The sequence below is a fragment of the Lonchura striata genome, chromosome 5, assembly GCF_050655825.1.
Source record: "Lonchura striata isolate lonStrDom1 chromosome 5, ASM5065582v1, whole genome shotgun sequence".
NCBI lineage: Eukaryota > Metazoa > Chordata > Aves > Passeriformes > Estrildidae > Lonchura > Lonchura striata.
Window position 1 is genome coordinate 33,197,620 of NC_140707.1, and position 12,683 is coordinate 33,210,302.

General features: G+C 39.0%; 1 protein-coding gene across 1 annotated transcript in view; it reads left to right on the forward strand.

Annotated features, from left to right (window-relative positions):
* HSD17B12 (hydroxysteroid 17-beta dehydrogenase 12) overlaps positions 1–12,683 on the forward strand; it is an 81,226-nt gene that overhangs the window by 49,989 nt on the left and 18,554 nt on the right. The window contains exons 5-6 of the mRNA XM_021533222.3: positions 3,143–3,207; positions 4,165–4,209. Of these exons, the coding sequence (XP_021388897.3) occupies positions 3,143–3,207; positions 4,165–4,209 (110 nt within the window). The remainder of the gene's footprint in view (positions 1–3,142; positions 3,208–4,164; positions 4,210–12,683) is intronic.

Consider the following 12,683-nt stretch of genomic DNA (forward strand, 5'->3'; position numbering starts at 1 on the left):
CTAACCTGAAGTGCAGTAATTGGGGCTGCAACTGGTGGGGTGTTTTAGGTGTATTTCAAACAAATTTGTTATATACATGATAATATACTGTATGAACTTGGTTGCTAATAGATGAATCTTGTACAATGTTTGAAAAGAATGCTTAAGAAAATAGTGTATATAAAAATGCAATTGAAAACAACATTAAAGGGTAAATCCCAGAATGCTCCCTCTTACTTTTAGCAGACTTGAGTACATACAAGTCATGGCATCCAGTATTTAATTGCTATAAAAATTCAAAGCCATTGAAGTAACTTCAACTGCCAAGGATGTGTTTTGTGAAAAGAGTAGTTGTGACACAGCTGTGAATGCCTTATTTCTTGTTTCTGAAGGAAATAAGTTCCAAAGAAACTTTGAAGAGTAAAATTAATGTACATTCTAATCTGTCCTGTCAAAATCCACTCAGGGAGTGTAAGGCTTGCGAGCTGCCTGTCACGTAGCAATCGCTGCAGAATGGTAGATCGTTTAAATGCCTCAAAATACCAGCAAACCTGTGCAAGGTACATATCCACACTGGAAGGGTTTTTATTATTTCTTAGGCTGTGATTAGGTTATGGTGATTTACAAAATAATGAAAATCTGACTTTTTGTAGCCTTGCACAAACTGGGCACCAAAGCAGTGTGTGTGTGTGAAATTTTGTGTAAGCTCATTACAGGAAAACAAAGCATGTTCTTTAAACAAAGCCTGCTTCTTGCTTTTATTTGCTTTAGCACCTTGGCTAAAACATGGTAAAAATGGCAATTAAATGCTCTAGAGTTATGTATTCTCTAGCTGAGTTCCTCTGCTTTTTTTTTTTTCTTGCAGCCGTTGTCAGTGTAGACTTACAAACACCTCTTTTTAAATAGTCCCTTGCAGTTTTAGTAGATCTTGTTCCCCAGATCACCAGATTACATGATGCGTGGGTACTTTCTTTCCCCCAGATATAGCTGTATTAATAGCAACCATTTGCCAATGTAATTTTTCCACACAGATGATGGCTACTCCTGTAGGATTGTATTTTAATGCTTTTATGGTAATTAATCTCATGCTTTAGTGTCTTATATTTTAAATTCTGTAATATTTGTTGGAATCCAGAATGTAGCTTTGGAGCTGTGTTTTCCATGTTAGTGTGAGGGAAAACATGGATTTAAATGAGAACAGCCATAAGGGTTGAGTTCTCAGGTTCCAGCATATTTTCTTCTATCAGGTCTCATCTGGAACAGTAGGTATGAGAAGCATTGGTAGCACAGCACAGTTGCCAGTGATCAGTGCTGATTATTTTTTTAACCTTATACTTGGAGACATAGGAGTCTCCACACGTACTGCTCAAGAATGAGCTTCTAATTATGGAGTTGCACAGAGTCTAACTAAAGTACTTACAGATTGAAATCCTTGTAAACTTCTTATTTGGAAGCTTCTTCTCACCCACGTAGGAAGGCTAAAAGAGTTTGCATAATGTTTTGCTGTGTGTTCAAAACAGCGTCTGTCAGTGACTTCAAACATGTGCTAGCTACAGCAATATGTTAAACAAGTAGAGCTGGGAAATCTTCCTTTTGCCATTCTTAAATAGCTCTGATTCTTGAAAGGAGTTTATACTGGACAGTATCTTACCCTGTTGCTATCCATTTTTTTCTAGTTAAAATATGGTGGCACAACCCAAAACCTGATTTTTTTAATGGTCTGTTACAAACTTGCAGAAGAGATGATTGCAGAAAGTGGGACCCACTCTGCAGTAAGGGGTGTGAATTCTGTGTGACTGTCTCCATAGCATGAATCATATAAGCATTCTAAATTTGGACAGAATTACCAAGGTTAGTCCCATAACCCTGCCACAATTCATAGCCAAAATCTTTCCCAGAGAGATGGAACGAAAAATAGTTTATTTTTGGATTAAAAGAAGAAAAAAATTTGGTTCACTCTGTCAGTAGCCAGACTGGATCTGTTTCCTTTTAAAAACTTTTCACTCTTTCTAAGTATAGCAAATATCTGCTGGGAATTTGCCAACTCTCCGTTCCCCTCAATTCCTCACCTCAATTTTTAAAGGTTATCTAAAAGTTAAAAATTTGAAACACACAGCATGACTAATGAACTCCCATTTAAACACTAAGATCTGGACTAAAAGAGCTTGAGGGAATTCCGAATGAAGTTGGCACACTTTGCCAGAATCTCTTCCTCTTGTTTCTTGCACATCCTGCATCTCTCTTGATACTTAAATTATCTTTCAAGCTGGGTCTTAAAACGATAGCTTTTGGCACAGATGGAGGGGCTATTTTATTTTATTTTTTGAAAAAGGCATCAGTGCCTTTTGACGACGTTTCTTGTCCCTGTGCAGACTCCTGCCTGGAGGTGCACAGTGCTGCTGAGCATACATAGCACTTTGGGATTCTCTGGGGTGTAGGAGACTATATAAATGCAAAATGTTGCCACAGCAACCACATGTCACGCGATTCACTTGCGTAAGATGAACAACAGATACTTAGGAAGCGGAGATCCCTTTTGGTTGCTGCTTTTGTCTCCATATCAATGTACTCTGTGGAGTTCGAGGCTGCAGAGCAGCTCTGTTTTCAAACAGAATTAGAAGTTTTCTCCTGTTGGGGCAGAGATTCAGAGAATGGGTATTGGTTTCACGTCCGAGAACAAAACAGTGCCAGCGTAAAATATTGAAAAAACCCCCCAATCTAGGCGGTTCAAGTAATTGGATGCAGGTGTGCGGTGCCGGCGAGAAGAAGCGTTTCCCGCGGGGAATCTCCGCGCGGGGCGGGGGGCGCGGGACGCGGCCGCCGGCCTCTGCTGCCACCTGCCGGCCGCGCCGCGCACCGCCCCGCCGCGGGGAGCCGCCGGGCCGCCGCTGCGCTCGGGTGTGTGAGTTACGGGGAACGCCGGGCTGCTGCTCCCGCAGACACCCCCTTGGTGACCCGCTTGTGAGCGATGGGGAATTAACGCTGCACATGGAAATGGCCTGTCCGTGTCCTCCCGCCTCCCGCCGGGGTACTTGCACTGAAGGAAACTTGGCCAAAGCAGTTAGAATGTCATAAATGTCATAAAATTTTAAGCATTTAATTGCTTGAAAATTGCCATTAATCAGTGGGCGTCCAAGTAATCTCATTCATACTTTTCTTTCAGTCAACAATGTGGGAATGTCCTATGCTTATCCTGAATATTTTATTGATATTCCAGAGCTGGAGAAGGTAAGTGCTTTTGTGGTACCTTCTAGTGTTCTACTGTGGTTAGCAGATATTACGGAAGTATTTAGGTTTGGTTAAGGAACCCACATAATGAGGTTTTCTGATTAGAATTAAGTGTTCAAAAGCTTGGAGATTTCCATGAGCAGCATAACACAATGCTGATGATGGCAGTCTCACTTTTTGGTAGTGTTCTTTACATACTTCCCTGCTGCTTCTGCTCCTGTCCCTGGTCTCATCTGGCTGTTATTTATGAGCTGCTTTAGCTTGTGCCGGGGCACTTCTTATGTGACTGAAGGGGGGAGGAAGCAATTTCATGGATGAAAGCTGCACAGTCCATAACACTTACAAAACATAATATGACCATTTTAGACAGTTCATAATGTAGGGACAATCTTGGTTGTACTGGATACATCTAAAACTCTGATTATGAACAATTTCACTGGTGCATGATTTTCTTTCTGAAACCCCTGTGTAGCTCACTGGGTCCACTGTGGTTTTGTGTTTTCTGCTTAAGTGTTGCTAAATATATCTGGTGTTTGGTTCACCTTCAAATAAGCTTCATGTTTAGCAAAAACAACAACAAAAAAATCATGGTTTTAACCTGCTGAATAAACTTAGTCACTAAAATAGTGAAGAGTAAAATATAGTTAATTTCAAAACATGTGTAAAGTTAAGAATTTAGTAAAGTTCGTAAGTATTGCAAATAGTGTTAGGAAATAGAATGTCAGTGTGATACACTTCTGTGGTTCTGTATTAATGCAAGTCCCTAATCAAAGATGAAACCTGACCAAGAGCAATTCACAGACTTTGCTTTGAAAGCCTAGCATCGTTCTTGATACTTAAACAGGTAGGCAAGGAGAAAAGGCAGAAAATTTATCCAGGCACTTAAACCCAGAGGATGTATAAATACTGTTCAAATACGTTAAAATGAGTAAACTCCAAAACTTTGTTTTCTTGCAGACAATTGACAAAATGGTTAACGTTAACATCATGTCTGTTTGTAAGGTAAGTTACCAACACTTCTTGATAATTCAAAGCCAGAAAACAAGATTCAGTTGCCTGAGGGAATTACTTTGACCTGTAACCTTTGACCAATTTCACTTTTTGTCTTGGAGAAACACAGTGGCTCTGATTGTCATAGCGGAAGGTTGATTGTTGTGTGAAATGTAATTTGTAGCAAAGATGCTGATTATCTATTTGAAAGGAGCAAGGTAAGTACATAAAACAGCATCGAATGCTTCTTGACAGTTGTTCTTCTAGTCCTTCTTGCAAATGCTTTGTTCTTCTTCCCCTGAATCGGTGTTTCTTGGGGTGGGCAACCCTTATCTCTGCTTGCCTAAGGTTTTTGTGCACTGTAGTAGAAAGCACTTAAACATTTTCTGCAAAATATATGAGCAAGAAGGAAAACCAAACTCACAGAAGCATGCATTAACTTTACTTCAGAAGTTACCTCCACTTTTTGATATTCAAGCTGAAGGTTTTATTGAGAAGAAATCAGCATGATTTTAGGCTAAAACATGGCTGTTCTCTTGTTGATTAACATGAGGCTCATTCAAAAATGAGGTTTTCATCCTAGTATATCAAAGCTTAAAAAGGACAGAGGAAATAGCTGCTAACACGTCACAGGGATGCTATTAGTGTATTACCAGTGTGTGCTGAGGAAACTCCTTGTGACTATTTGCTGCTAAACCTTCTTATGCATAACAGTGTATCTCTGTTAGCTGAGGGTTAGCCTTCTGTCTCAAAGCTAAAATATTAGACGTTTCAAAGATGGCTCAAGATATTTGACTGTTTTGCAGCTCTTCTGATTAGGTCTAGTACAGTTCTTTTGGGTAGTCTAAACTCTGGTTTCTATGTGAAGAGGCACAGCACCTCTTAAAACAGTGCTTTAATGAGATTCTCACTTTATTAAAAAACACAGACAAACTATGAAAATGCAGCTGTTGCATAACTGAATGGGAGTTGGTAATGTCACTTTACTGCTGCAAGCTCTTATGTCTGTGTGTGTTTTATTTGACATCTCAGAACTACTTGTTGGAAAGAAATGCTATGACAGTGAGTCTTCAGAAGCTTTTCACCTGGAAAATGACTGTGAGCCTGACAAATACAGATTTTCTAGTTGACCAAGAAGGACAACCCATGGTGTCTTGTTGTCCCCCTGCAAAATTTAATCAGAGAAGTCAGTTATTAATGAGTTCTCTCTTAAGGAAAGTTTCTTTTAAGGAAGTCATTTAAGTTAACAAAACTGCATCAGGTGTACATCTGAAAAAGTGTCATGCACAGACCTGCTGTGCTGAGGTGTCAGGTCTGTTCTGTGCCAGCAGAGGGAGTGCACTATTCAGTGATAAAAGAATTTGGGGTGTCAGTCTTCCTGGCATTTTGTTAGAGTACAAAAGTTAGAGATTAACTACTTCAATATGCAGTTCTCAAGATGGCACTCTGTACTCAATAACTCAGTAATAGTTTAACTCACCTGAAGTTCCAGAGATGCAGCTAGACTGTGTTGTTTTCCAAAGTAAATGAATGCTTTAGTTGTAGTGTCAATATTCATCAACAATATAACAGAATTGTCATACAGCTTCTTGTAAAATTTGCATCCTCTCAGCCTCTTCAGATTTCTAAAATGGCTATTTTTGCACATGTAGAAACTTACTGAAGATCTACTTGCTGTGTGTTAATAGTGTTTTTGCTTCTGTTTGAAAACTTTTTCCTTGACTGTGAACAACTCCTGCTACTGCATTTAATCAGAGTTTGAGCATAAGATTCCATGCTTGGAAGTATTTTCTCCTGCACGAGCATGTTGTGTAATTAAACAGTAGGCATGCCAGATGCTTAGTGTTTTGGGGAGAGGAACACATTAGAGATGTGTGCCATCTGTAAGACACTTTTTCAGGAGAATCCATAGAACTAGAGAATCATGGTATGAAAAAAAAAAATTATGAGAAGTCTGTGTATCTTTTCACATAGACTTTCAGGATGCAATTGTGTGAATATTTAGTTCTGTTTTTGAGGTTGATACCATCTCTCATGTATGTCTGTGTGCGTATGCTTTTTAAAAACAGTAATAAGAATATTCTCTCTTCTTATCTGACTAAAAACATCAAGTTTGTGATAGAAGAGAGCACGAAGTTCTTAGGCAAGAAGCTGTAGGTGTGCTGAAATGTAAAAGTGCAGGAGAGGCAGAGCTACTACCTGTTCATGCTCTACCCACAGTATCTCCAGATCATGTCAGAGGTGTCATGTAACCTGTACTGTTATGTTCTAGAGCATTGGCATCCACTTCCTTACCTTTTGGACCAACCTTTCTCACAGCCTAAAAGATGATGATATCCCCTGTCCTCTCAGTGACCTGCACTACACGACATGAGCAGCACCTTTTGGACAGCACAACTCTTCTGGTGTGCATGTCAAGTAACTCCAGTTGTGGCTAAAGCACCTCTTGGACTTGAAGTGGGAAATTTGGGATAATTAGAACAGATAGATTCTGCAGAAATGTTGAAATCTTTTTTATTTCAGTAAGTTTTGGCAGTTTTGAAGCATAATGGTCATCCCCTAACTTTTTGATCCATCTTTTTTTTCATTAGTCAGCTCATTGGCTTCCCTAGAGGATATGCAGTGTGTAAGAAAGGGTACACTGAGAGAGGAGACAATGTTTTCACCTCACAGGACAAATTTTCAGCCTAGTTGGTCCCCCTGTTTAGTATTTTTCCCAGCTGCGAGGTATCTAATATTCCATGGAGTTTTGGCAGGTGTTTTGAGAACTTTTCTCCCGTCAGACTTTTTAAAACCCAGTGTCTTTCCCAAATCATATTCCATGATGCCCTGCCTGCCCTCATCATGTCCTTAGAGCACTGTTGGATTGGCTCACCCATGAACCACGCAGTCATGCAATTTTGGGGTTCACTCAATCTGGCATGAAGTGTTGGTTACAGTGATGTGCCTTTAAAGCATCCTGTACATCACTGAAGATAAGCCATGTAGAACTGCTTAAAGCATGCTGGAAACCTCATGTCTTTTAAAATACTTGTTAAAAAAATGGCAAAATTTTTTTTGTCCCCCAACCAAAGTAGATGCTTTTTAAGCAGTCTGGGCAATATCACATTTTTATGGCCATGTGCAGTGCAGGAGTTACTCTGGTCTTCATATAATATCCAAAAAAGTTTTATGGGTCTTGATGCCATAAATAGAATAAAGATTATTTGATTTTGGTATTTTCTCAGGATAGCTTAAGACTTAATACAGTCATATACAAGTTGACAAATAAATGGGGAAGAAGCTGAGGTCACATATGTAGTTTCATGGTGCTTGTCATAATCTCATCTCAAGCTTCTGGAGGTATGTAAGTAGCAGAACTTTAATGATTGTTGGTGGCAGTTCAGGTAATGTGGGTTTGCATTATAACTTTTAGGTGTCTTGTTGCATTTTGAGACATAAATATTAGTGGCATTGAGTGAAGTAGGTCAAAATCCCTGGGTTTTTTCATTAACCAGCAAGTGTTGAGAAATCAAAATTAGAGTTGTTCTCTATAGTTTTAATCATATTTCCTTGGTAATAATTTTCGTCTTCTTGAGTGGATTCATCTTTGTATTCTACAGCCTTTAGTTTCACTTGGGAAAACAAACTTGGTTTGGCTATTGAGTTAATGTCCTGAAAGCCAGGGGTGGTAGAAGTGCTGTCCAGTGGAAAAAGTGTGTAGGTAATGAACACAGAGAATAGCTTCAAATGCTTCCGGGTGCCCTGTTTCTCTTTTGAAAGCTGCAGGAGTTACTTATGTATGGAAGGAACTGCAAATTTGTTATTTCTTTTACAGCATCACAGTATGGTAATTGCATTGGGAGTGAGGCATAAACTTATGTTCTCCTGAAAAATAAGCAGGACTAAATAGTTGAGGGAGTGCTGGCTTAGTGGTTGATTAAGCAAGGAGCTGAATTGGTTTGCAGGCTATTATATTGTGGGGGGATGCAAATTTTAGGCTTGCAGGCCAGGCTTTGCTTGGAAATTGGCATTAACAGACAAAGCAGTAGAGTAAATTATGTACACATACATCCCTTGTGTCTGTGGTAGTCGTCACATTGATGACTACTCATATTTTATACTGAGTGTCAATACAAAAGGCTAATAGGCCTTACAACATCAAGGATTTTTGTTGTCATATTTGAGATGCTTTTAATTTTCTCAAGACTTCAGAATACATAAATACTTCATGTTGAACTGAGAGATCTGGTGTCAGCTGCCCCTGTAATGGAGGAGTAAGAGGTGAATTCCACCAGGTTGTGAATTCCAGGCAGGACGTGGGAATGACTGCTACAAAATCTGAAACTGTGAGTTTAAGAAAGGAAGCAACAACAGACTCCACAACCAATATAAAATTGAAAGGAGGAGTAGAAGTTATTGTATTGGAGAAAGAGGGGAAATATTCTTATGTAGACCTGTATGCAGAAAGAAGAAAAGCCTGGGGAGTAGCAATCCTGAAAAGACAGTAGGAAACGACATCTCTCTCTGATGTGTGTTCAGATGGGCTAGTGCAGCCTAATACTGCATCTCTAAAGGTACCTTACCAGTGGTAGTTGCTAAAGGTACCTTACCAGAAATCAGGTGGTAGTTGCTTGTCCACTGCAAGAACCCTATGTGAATTTTTTGTATTTGCTGTGGAAAGGGTTGCAGTAAGTGGAACATAATTCCGAGGACAGTGGCAACGCTGATTTGGAATACACATATACACACAGAGTGATCTCTTCTTAGAGATCACTCTGTGTGTGTGTGTGTATTCCAGTCTAGTCAAGAGATTTTTTTTTTTTTACATTTCTATTCAAAGTCATAATCAAAGAGTGGGTTGATGATTTAACCAAATACATAATACAAGTTTAAAACAGAGAGGGACAGTTGCCAGGGCTTGGAAAAGGAATAAGTATCCTGTTGAAGATGGTCATGCATATCATTCAGATGGTCCAGAGGGAGAAATTCAATGCTGTGGTTTCCCACCTTGCTGATTTTGAACCTGAGAGTGTGATACACAGAAACCTGGATCAAGAGAAATGAAGCTGCAATAAATATTTTTAAGCAATTGTCAGAGAAACACTGGAGATTTTTGTTCGAAGTACAACTAACTTGGGGAAATTAAGGAAATCCTATAGTTCTGCAGCTTTCTGTAAATCTGGGGTTGACACAAACACATATTTTGCCTCTTGTAAAGAGAAGAAAGGTCAGCCTTACTATTTGAGCAGTCTTTGTCCTGTGTAAAGGGCAAGAGGAGAAATATGCTTATTTTGACAGCTTTCAGTTTTTAACTTGACTCCAAAAGTTTGTGACCCTAAATAGGGACAACTTTTTCTTCTAAAATTGTTGCTCTGAGGAAAGTCACTGAAAATGAACACGGCTTGTTACTTTCATGGTTCCCTTTTCATGTCTGGTGCCCCTGACATGGCCACATTGATTACTGTGTGAGTTGAGCTGACCTCAGGTTTACTTGCTAGTTTTTACAAATATAAATTAATCTTGTTTGGCTTGGGGTTTGAGCTGCATTAAGAAGTTACTGTTTCAAGAGAGACACATTATAAAACTTTGTAGGTGCTGAGAACAGGCCACACAATCAATTTAACTGCCAGTGCATGAGAACAGTTCCTTAGATTTTCAGTGCACTGTCTGCGGGCAAGGGTGCCAGTTAACTTTGTTAACAGCTGTTGCATTTGTGAGCTTGTGTGAATCCTCTGCCCAGCCACTCTGGAGGTATCTCATGGTAACAGTGATGTACAAACATGAGTGGGTGCACCACAGAGAATTTCTGATCTTTAAAAAGTTACATTGCTCTGTGTTGTTTAAATTTCACCCCAGGTTTGTGAATGAGGGAAGCCATAAGTACTCTGTGCATTCTTGTATTTGCAAGTAGGAAACTTTGCTTTGTTAGGGTAAAGGTGGTGTTAGTTTTTCCAGAACGAGAAGGTAGAGGACAGGTTTGGTGAGGAAGAGTGGCAACCAGTGCTTGCCAGGAATATAATAAATGCAGTTGCAAATAAAAGGACATAAAGAAATGATAGCTGCCTATAAAATGTTATTGAACTGGTCTGTAACCAATCTTTACCTTAAATTAGTCATTTGCCCGGAGCATCCTGGAACTTGAGTTCTGGATGGTTAGGTATGAAAGAAGTTGACTTAAAAACAAAGCAACCCTCCAAACCAAAGGAACTATGCCCCAAACTCTATGGAAGCATTATGTGTGTATGTGAAATAATTGGAAAAGACACACAAAAAATAGAGTGCACCAACCACACTTCATGGTTGTGTGCTAAACATAACTTTTAGCCAGACTCTGTAAAATATCAAAGATTAACAACTTCTGATGCTGAGTAGTCTGTCCTGAACAAATTTGTCAGATGCACATGCTCACTCTGTTCTAATGCAAATTTTCAGAAAGAAAAACCACTGTTTTGGATGAGCAGTTTTCATGTACCCTAACTACTTGTCTGGAATTACCTGAGTCTTCATTTGTATTTTCAACTGTAGCACTCATATTTCTGTGGAAAGTAGTATTCCTTCAGAAAAAAAAACTATGTGAAGGAAGCCTAACCCTGTTCAGTAATCACCAGCTGAAGGCACTCTTTTTAGGGTAGCTTCCAACCTCCTCTTTAGTCTTCCTGACACTTCTTTGTGCCTGTATTAAATTGCCTTCAAAGAAACAAACACTACTGTAAAGTTCTCTGACATCCTACATGCAAATTCCTATAGATTGATTTGCAAGGCTTTGCCATTTATGAACAACACACCCTTACAGAACTGACTATCTCTAAACAAGATCTAGCTGCAATTTAGATTCTTTATCTGGGAGATATTTATTCAGTTCTAGATGTTTTTGTTTTGAACTGCCATATTTCATAATGGCATGTCTGATATTACAGCTATTGAAGATGAATATTAACCAGTTTGGCTGTTTTGGATAAGGATCAGACAATGCAAGCAGGGGTCGACACCACCATTATTAGTGATAAAACTACATTTCTGCTATTAATTGTTTTATTTGAATTAATGCTGAAAATATTTTACATGTGTGTACAGTGTATAAAATTGTCAGACCTGGGTATGGCTGCAGAATACCCTACTTTTATAGGGTATTCTGCAGCATTTTTCCAATGGTGCTCTTTGAGTGTGCAGTTGGCTGGGTCAGGTGAGTCTGACTCAGAGTGCTGTCTTCTGTTATATTTCTGTTTAAAAATAACAGTATTTTTACATCAAGATACTGAATATTCATAAATAAATTTTTCACATATCACAAGGTGTAACGATACTGATAGTAATGTTTCTCTGTTTCACAGAATTTTGAAATGCCTTCAAAATAGGAACTTTAGTAATACAAATGGAAGTGATGTTGAGTATGAAATCCAGTTCTGCTGTCAATGTTTTTCTGTGGAGGGGAAAAAATTGCCTCTTCATCTGAACTTCAGAAACAAACCATTTAATGCAGCTGGTAGTGAGAGACTTCTTGATTTCTCCTCAAATTGTGTACCTATTGCTGTATATCAGCTGTCAGTGGCTTCACAGTTTATTTTATATAAGTCCACCAATTATTGTACCATATTTTAGTAGCCAGCAGTTTGTGATAAACTGTTAGAACTGCTTGGTGAGTTGCAATTTGGATTTAGACCACGAATGCATTTGTGTGGATTTATGACAAAGTTTCAAATGTGGGGTCTCCTCTACACTACAGTGGGAAATTGTGTACTGGTTTTCCAGATCATTTATGGGTTGCCTAAGGTAAGGCAGTTCCAGTCCACATCCATGTCCCAATCTGTGGAGATGATATGCAGCATTACACTGCCCTGGGAGGCAAGAAACAGTATGCTGCATTTTGTCAAGGGATCTGTGGAAGAGATCATAAAACTTGGATCAGACAAAAGCTCTTCCGATCCTGAACTAGTCTTAAAATCAGCCCAAATCATTCTTTATCCTTGAAGATTAAAATAAATAGTTGTTTCTACATCTCTTTTGAAGCATTAGTGTATGACAAAGCTCATGTATGCTTAAACTTAATACTAGAGGGTTTTTTGAAGCTGCATCAGATCTCTTTAGCTTGTTGATGCTTATCAGCTCTGAATACTTAGTTTGACTTCTGGGGCAGTGCTGACAGCACTGTGTGTCAACAGCTGACTTCATGAAAGGCAGGCCTGTTCAACTCCTGCCTGTACAGCCCCTTATCAAAACTGTCATGCAGTGTGGCTGATGGCAGAATCTATTCTAAGGGAGAAATGCCAATAAAATGGAAAGCACAGCCCTTCTCTAGCATTTTCTTTGTGTGTCAGCTGTAATCAACTGACATTGTTTTCTTTGTGGTTCTTTTTCTCCTTTATTCCTGAAAGGGTATGTTTTATAATTAAAAATAAAAACAAACAAACAATAAAACCTCAAACCCAGATTGAGTCATATGTGAGGGCTAATGCAGTGGTGATAATAAAATGAGTAGCTTCCTACAATAAAATTTCTTTCTTTGT